Source organism: Sipha flava, unplaced genomic scaffold (assembly GCF_003268045.1).
Source record: "Sipha flava isolate LNK unplaced genomic scaffold, YSA_version1 588_pilon_pilon, whole genome shotgun sequence".
Taxonomy (NCBI): domain Eukaryota; kingdom Metazoa; phylum Arthropoda; class Insecta; order Hemiptera; family Aphididae; genus Sipha; species Sipha flava.
The window spans coordinates 164182-173343 of NW_020273567.1; the positions used below are offsets into that span (position 1 = coordinate 164182).

A 9162-nucleotide genomic window follows, 5' to 3' on the forward strand; every position below is an offset into this window, starting at 1 on the left:
AAACGTAAACATTACACGCGAACAGGGTCGGAAACCGTTTAACCAAATGTACTCGGTCGCGTGGCAGACAATAATACGAGCGGTGATATAAACGACCGTTTAATGAACAAACCGATGACACGGTAAAACTAAAAAACCTTTACGGTCCAGTCATATTTTTTTGATTCGACCGATAAGTAAATAAACGATAATCCGACTTGTAATGCCTTGTTGACGCGCTAATGGTTGGGCCGGGTGCGCGGACTGCTTTATGCGAGATGTGTATACGGATACATTGTCGCGGAGTGTACGTTTTGAAAAGAACAAAAACTAAAAATAAAAATAAAAAAATAAAAATAGAACGCTTACGCATTGAAATAGGGAGAGTGATCTTTGAAATGAAAAACCCCTAAAGGGTCCAGTTAATAATTTACCAACCCTTTTATTTTCAATGGAACCCGTTTTGTTCCGGTTGTTTGTGAAGCCCCAAAATCTATACACGTAAACGAATATACGTATACAACCCGTATACATAAAATACAATACACGAGCAAAAAGTATTTTTTTTTTCTGCCCGCACCCGTCTCCGGGGATTCGACGCGACGGTGCAAAACGGAAATTCTGTTAGAACTTCCGAAAGTAGAATATAATAGCTCGAACGCTATCACGTTCACTATTGCCTAATCTCCGATGCTAATATATGTATACAAAATAATCGGTAAAATAGCCGTTTACAAAAGACAAATATCAACAAATCAACAGTCTCCAGAAACAGTTTTCCAATTCGAAAAACGTACTCCGTTTTAATTCTATAGAATTAAATATATTGATAATATATTGAGAACGAAATGAACACATAAAGGTGTATTTAAGAGAAAGCGATTTCTATAACGCGTTAGAAACATTTGAAAGGGTGCGGAGAGTAACGATAACAGTCCATAATCCTAAACCGTTTATTATTGCAGTTTTAAAGTTTCAAAACTAAAAAAACTAAGCGGTAGGGTATGAAATAATTCAAAAAACTCAATTGTGGCTAATAAAGACTAATTATTGATAAAACGAATAAAAAAAAATTAAAAATTAAATTTATTTTTCAAAAAAAACGACACGGTATAGTTATCGGATTATTATCTTTTTCTGGCTACCATCGTTTTTCCCCGTAGACCTTCGTTAAGTTTACGATATTAATGACACAATATACGGTTTTTTTATCATTGTTATTTTTCGATTTGTTATAACGAATGATGATACCTTATTCGTGTACGGTTATAATATATTAATTTTTTTTATTTTAAACGTAATATTCACACTCGGTATAATTCAACGGTAAACTATAAACACGAGAACGGAGTTCTTGAGAATAAACGCTAATCGGTAGGTGTATATTTTTGCTGCCATAGGTTACATACAATATTCGTTGTCCGAAAAGATATTCTATTAAAACAGTTTCTTTACACAGTCGTATCCTGAAACGTAGTATAACAGCGTTATATGTATATAACGGTAGTTTTACACGGATCAGTGTTTTTTTTTTTTTTTTAATTGTAACAATGCCACTCGAGGCGAAATGTTCGCATGGTACAAACACGCATCATTGAAAATAACACGGCAAGACTTACATTACGTGAACAATATATGTACGCACGTAAGTCATTTATCATATAAAGTAAGCAAAATAATATTGCAGACACGTGAAGGATGTGTGTATGTATTAATTGCATTGGACGTTAACGGTGTACAGTTTACTGACCGCGTACAGAGTGTCTCATGAAAAAATTAACAATGTTATTACAATCGAACATAAAATTGTGTATATCCCAGCGGAACATCCTGTATTATGAATTCGGTAGTATCTGCCTGTTAAAGAAGAACAATAAATCGTTATTTTGAAAAATATAGTCTTTAAGTATATGTCTATATAAATTTCCAAAGATCAGAATTCGAATAAATCTATAATTTAACCACGACACGCTAAAGGATACACTTTAATTAATGGAAACTTCTTCAAAGCGGACACATTATTTATAGTGAACGCTTGTAAGTTTCTCAAGTAAAACTTATATAATGTAAAATTATAAACAATTATTTTTTTCAATTTCGAACGTTTTTAAATCCACCGCTAATGTCCTCCATTAAGAACTTTCGTTGTAAACTTATTTTTGGAGGAGTTTTTTCTTGGCTTTCGGTCGATTTTCAAACATTAATAATTGCTAATGATCGATGATGAAACTATACGTTCACGAAAAGTACCAACCGAAAAACAGTAAGAGTTTATCGAAATATTTCTAAACGGTTGAACGTTACACACGTTTTGTTTTGTTTTACTAGATATTTGTCGAAACCAAAAACTTGTTTTCAGTACACCGATCGGAGGATTTACGCCACGTGATTAAACAAATTATAATTTACAACAATTGAACCGTGTTCGCGCTTCTCTCGATACGTATGACGTTTAGGATATTTTCTGGTCCGCAGACACCGCTAGGTTAGGACCAATACATTTGTGCGGAAAAAAATTTCATCCGGAACGTTTTAATAACGGGCTTCATAATATGGGCCGTGGAGCTTAAAATCTGTGTGTGTGTACATTAGTTGTAATTATCACCATCTCTATGCTAGGCTGATTTAGTCACTTAATTTATGCACTGATGGGCAACGTCATGGGTTTCCGCGCAATACGTTTGAACGTGTTTATTAGCAACTGCTTTTATGTCGTCTTTAAAATAATCGTACAGACTTTATTTATGTCACACACATACGTGCGCACATGCCTTCGTATTGAATGTCATTGTATTCGGGGTAATACAATCGCTGTACACCATACCAGAGAGGTATCTCCCCTCCCCTCGGACTTCTTTATCCATCACGGATTGATTTAATATTTTTGATAAAAAAATATTTAATTTGTAGTTTAAAAACATGGTTAATATCAAAAATAGACGAAAGATGGATCAACTACCGATTATTGCACACATGTTTAGACATTATTGTAAGTATAGAAGGAATCATTAATTGATTTGCAAATGAAAAAAAAAAAATATAAATTATTATTATAATTAATATTTTCCAACACTTGAAGCATTTTTTTATTTTAAATTAAATAAAAGGTTATCATTTTTCCTTGTTTGTTGAACAAATTGCTGAAATTGTAGTCGATTCTCCGTTGCACTTTATACATCACTCGTAAATGTTTTTATTCACCCTTCTTAAAGAAGCTTTAGAACAGCCCCTTTAACTCACCCACCGATCATTTCGATAATATTGGTGATGAAAAATCTATAATTTATTACCTCGTCGCTGGTACACATGATGGTAAAGGCTTTAATTTGATTTCATACAGAGTTTAGGTAATATCGGAATAGCGCGAAGCGTTCACAATATTCTACTCCACTCACTGCACTGTATCACGAATGTATAGTACGTACCTACAATGCGCGCGCGCCGACGATAATCATTTCGACACAGCCTGTATCACTAACATTTGATTTATCGATAACACTGCTACGGTATAAAAAAAGAGTATGTACATGGAATAAAAAAAAAAAAAAAAAAAAAAATATACATGTTTCTGACTTAACCCTTTCTGGTTTTCTCGAAAGTGTTAGTGCGTTGGGTACAGATGTGTCCGCGGAAAGCGGTTTATGTGTCGAGACGAATTTTATGAATAAAATGCGTAAAATTCGCAATCACTAAATATAAACACACACGCACACTCGGCCGACCCGAAAACGGTTGCTGCTTCAACAACTCCCACCCCATGCACGCAACGAAGTCGGATACGAGGGTGTTGCACTTGTCCAATAGCGAAACGATGGGTCCGCCCACCCCCAGCCGGGTGCAGCGACGAGGGTGCAACGGTCGGGCCAGCCGCGTGTGCCTGTAACAACCAGTCTCTTGGTGACCATGGATCCGAAGTGTTTGTACGGTCTTGACGGTTCCGATTCAGGATTCGAGATGAGTTTTGATTCGGAAAACGAAGCCGCGTTTTCGTTAGACGACACCATGGGCTCGGAGGGTTTCGCGTCATCGGTGAGCTTAGCCGACGAAGATCTGCAAGTGAAGCCGAAAAAACGCCGTCAAAGAAGAACAAGAGAACGTAGTCCAACACAGGTAAGTTATCATAAAAAATCGTGAAATACTGTAGTGTGCCGCGATTAAAATGAATTGGGGACGGCCATTTCGAGTACGGAGATAACGGTTGAAAATATGTTTTAAAATATAATTTTCATTTTAAAGACCAAAACATTTATAAGATTTTATTTGATTTTTTCATTCAGCTGATTAAAATTAGAAAACACCGTCGCATGAAGGCCAACGACAGGGAACGGAACAGGATGCACATGTTGAACGAAGCCCTGGACAGACTGCGATGCGTTTTGCCTACGTACCCCGACGATGCAAAATTGACGAAAATCGAAACACTGAGGTTCGCACACAATTATATTTGGGCACTTTCTCACACTCTACAAGTCGTTGAGTCCACCGAACAATCGCCTTTAGATCAAAACCAACCACTTATGTTAACCATGGGTGATGTGACGGTTAGCATCGGTCAACAAGGCAATAAGGTAAGTGGTTATAACTTATATTTTTAACATAAATCGATTTAAAACGTAAAAAAATAATCAACGAGATTTTTTCAAATAAATAATTAATTTAATATTAAATAAGACACATGAATGTATCATTATTCGTTTTTTTGTTTTCATCTAATTACTTTAATGGATCATTCAAAACCTGAAGTATTTTAATGACTAATAAACAGGGTTTGGATTTTATGACATTAAAAAATACTAAAATATGGTAAGACCAAAAAACCATAAAATATTCCATAAAAACATAAAGAAGCAGCAACAAAAAAGTTAAAGAAATGTAAATCAAAATTAAATTCAAATTATTATCTCTTACTAATATTTTATTTTATATTTTGAATTATTACAATTATACCATAATATAATTTGATGAATCAATAAATTTATAAAAATACTAATATGACCTTTTGTTAATAATTTAAAAACTTTTGACAAAAAAAACAAAAATTGGGAAATTTTTCTTATTATACACAAATTAATACTATTTTTTATCCAATATAAAAAAAATATATATAAAAAACTATTAATAAAAAATTATATTATTATGCGTATAAGCGAAAAATAGTACCAAAAATTTGAAAATATGCGAAAAATAGCAAAATAAAATAAAATCTCTCTTTGTTATTTTAATCTGTAATAAATTGCAAATGCTATAAAATCCGAACCCCTGAGTAATAACGTACGTTTTACGCATTCGGCATTCTGAATAAACGTTAGTTAGCCGTAATATGAAACAGAAGTAGGTGTTCCACAATTGTATTTCGTGTTATATTTTTCAGTTATTCCCCGGTATTATGTTATCGACGGGTTACATTTTAAAAATAATGTTTTATTTAGTTCTTTTCTTGAGATTGATATTTTTTTCAACGTTTTTGTGAAAAAAAAAATCTTCCAAGATATCGTGACCCAATGAGTGGAGAGATTTTAGAAATTAGTAACATTTCACGGTTTTCATAGTGCTGTTGATGATTGTATGCAACAAATACTTCCGTTGGTTTCCTGAAATTTCAACGACAAATGCGCGGTATGTACCCAACGCAACATTACGTGAAGTCATCATTCGGAATAATACAAACTAAATATTTTCGAACTTTTCTGCGTGCGCCACTCGTTTTTCGGACGATTTCGATGCATGTCATTGTAACCGTTGCTGACCCTTTGCTATAACGACGGTTTGCTCTCGTTTCCAGATCACTTCGTCGACGGGCACGTGCGCGCTCGCGCAACAGAAGAAACCCGGTGGTTGCGCTTCAGACGTGCCCGAACCGTCACCGTCGACCCCGACCCCGACGGCTCTGGCAACCTCGACGCCCGTGAAGAAATCGCCGTCCGTTCACTGCTTGGACGACTCCGGTTACTTCGAAGAGCCACGGGTCGACCACCACCATCACCAATTCCTTCACCGTCATCATGCCACGACGGTGGCCGCTGTCGACGAGTACGCAGGCCACGACCACGGTGGTTACCGACCGGACTCCAGGTGGTTCCAGAGACAGGAGGACGGTCATCACCAGCACCAGCACCAGCCGGCCAACGATAGGACGTGGCCCGACCCTTCGTACTGCGACCCGTACCCGCTAACCAATCACTGGCCACAGCCGACCGCTTGGCACAACCACGGGCCGCTGACTTACCCCTCGTCCGTGGACCAGATGTGCCACGAACCGATGATGTTCTACTCTTGAGACTGCTGACGTAATCTCGTACCGATCCCGGTAACTTCCGCTCAACTCTTCCGGAATTGCGCTATCGGTATGCGTAAACAAAAATAATAACACGGTCCCGTCCGCCTATTCCTACTCCTTTTCCTCGTCCGGTGTTCGCGTCATCCATCACAACCGATCGTATCCGTGATACGGGCACACATGCCTTATCGACGTTCGCAGAAATCGACTCGGCTGTATTATTAAATATTATGTTTGTAATATTATATTATTATTATTATTATTATTATTATTATTATTATCTAACCTTTTTCCATCGGTTTTATTTTCCTTAGAAAAATATGCACTTGTTGTGAACACTCTGATATTGTAATAATATTTTTGTACACGTGTAAAATAAAAACGTAATACTAGACATAATTTGCACCAGTTGTTTGTTATTTTGACAAAGGTAATTCAGCGGAAATATCGTAACGATAATTTATAATAATTACTGTTGGGCCGGTCGCGATACCGTTATAAATCATAGCCGATGAAATATAATGGACCACGCGGAGATGACCGTGCTACCTGAAGCAGTTTGGTGTGTGTGTTTTTTTTTTATAGCTTAAGGAGGTTCATTTCTTTTCGTACAATCTGACGAACGTTCATTGGAATAATATAAAGACTATTGTGTTGGTAGTATGCTATTATAATTTGATTAGAATATCAAGTCGATGTTTTCACTGCTTTCGATAACGGTTGCGAGTAGCACGCCGAGAAGGAGGAATAAATCCTACTCCGACGGGATGGAGAAACAATCGCGCACGAACGCGTTGTTCAATTATCGGTATATTTGTATAAAAATAAAAATAAATAAATTAAATAAAAAAAGTATGCCTAAACTCGTACACGCTGACCGTCGCGGTCCGTTATTAACGAGCCCGTGGTGTTACGGACGATCAGGGGCGTATTTAGACTTACTTCTAGGGTGGGGGGACTCAACTTTTTTCTTTAATTCGGGCTCAAAATTTACAAGTAAAATTTTTGGTAATATTTAAATTAGGTGAATTCTTCATATTTTATTTTTTTTTTAATCTTACGTCACTTAAAATCGACTTTTGTGTAGTTCTTTTTTAACACCTGTATGTGTTTTGAAAGTTACGTTTGTGTTTTATTTGATTTTTCACTAAGTATGGACCCGAAAAAAAGCCCAATTCAGTATTCACAGCTACGCGTAATTTGATTTCGTTATAAAATGATCTACATTAAAAAAATTTGAAATGTGTATCTCACATAAAAATCAATTCCTTAAATACGAATTTAAGGGGGGCGACCGCTCCGTCGCCCCGCAATAAAATATGCCCATGCAGACGATTCGTGTACTGCGGTAGGGGCTAAAACCGTGAGGCCGTATACTTAGCGTACATTATCGTACACGACAACAATGAATAATAATAATAACATACATAAAAGCGCCCGTGTCGTTCCGGTGTAACACCTCGGAGTACTTGTAATCCGCCATAAGCCGATTATGCGGCGGTCACCGGCTCCCCCCCGTGAAGAATTTCGTTTCGGCCTAACGCGATCGACCCTGCCATCGCGCATGGCCTTCCAGTTAGACTGTACGACGCAGACAACGTGCGCTCGTCGCAGGACGCAGGACGCGCCAGAGCCGTCGACGCAGGACGTGGTCGTGAGAGGCACGCACAGTAAACCGTATTATTATTATTATTATTAGGTACTATTATTCTGTGGTCGAAATTTGAATAATTCGAATATCGCTGCGGTGACCGTCCATCGGATCCCCAGTTCGACCGCGATCCTTCCGGCATGTACGGCACGGAAATCATGCCCACTGTATTGAGACGCGCCACAAACGGCCAGGACCGGCTCAATTGTTTACTCACACCTAGGCAAGCTTAAGTTTGCCGCCCCTTACACGTAAACACTGCGTCAAATATTTGTTTTGTATAAGCAACACTGAAACAGACTTTATTCTGAATTAATTTTTTTTATTTAAGTAAAATTGACAACTACGATTAGTTCAATACATTTGTAATGACCAATAAACCACTACTAATAAAACAAAACAATTTATAGTCAAATTTTTTACTACAAATCATTTGATATGATTAGCTACTAGGAATTGTAATATTTTTTTTAAGAATCATCTTTAGTTTAAAAAAAATAAATGCCACCCTTCGCGTAAGCCTATGTCGCCTATTCCATGAGCCGGGTCAGCAAACGGCTATGGTCGGCGTGTTCGTTCGGATTTATTTGTTTTCCACGCACGGGATTTCACAGGGTCTTTTACGTTTTCGTCCGTGCACCAATACAGCCCGATCACACGTTACCACTCGATTACCGAATTTCAAATAAATCTCATAGAGCACGATTCAAATCGAAGACGGTTCGTCTCGCTCGGTGTTGTTTTCAACGGTTTCTCTGTTTTGCTCCGTTTTACTGCGACCGTAAAACGTACCATATGTGATATTTTTTCTTTTCTAACAAAATCTACGATCATTTTTCGAAAATTATTTATTATATACGCTAGTTAAATTCTTTTTTTTTTTTAAACAAAACAAGGTCTACGGGATAAAATATACACGTAAGAATAATCTGCTAATACTCACGTTCGAAAATATTTTCACGCATTTTGAGTAAAACGGTTTAAAAACCAACAAATGAGTAAAGCAAATAAAAAACGTTTACAGCAGTAGCATAATCGTATTTATTAATGTCCAGTAACTTGATAATGACCTACATCAATTGAATAAGATAAAAAAAAGGAAATTAATATTTTAAAGTTGCATTATATTAATTCTAATATAAATCTGCTGTTATGATATTTAACAATAATTGTTATGCGATATCGAATATAAATATTATAATAATAATAATAATATTATAAAATCAATGTTTTCTTTTTTTATTACAAATTTTTC

General features: G+C 36.5%; 1 protein-coding gene across 1 annotated transcript; it reads left to right on the forward strand.

Annotated features, from left to right (window-relative positions):
- Nucleotides 1–3882: 3882 nt before the first annotated feature.
- Nucleotides 3883–6642, forward strand: LOC112691269 (neurogenic differentiation factor 4). Its single transcript, XM_025565430.1, has 3 exons — nucleotides 3883–4089; nucleotides 4257–4547; nucleotides 5762–6642. Exons 1-3 carry the CDS (start codon nucleotides 3883–3885, stop codon nucleotides 6254–6256), a joined length of 993 nt encoding a protein of 330 aa, XP_025421215.1. The 3' UTR covers nucleotides 6257–6642.
- Nucleotides 6643–9162: the final 2520 nt, after the last annotated feature.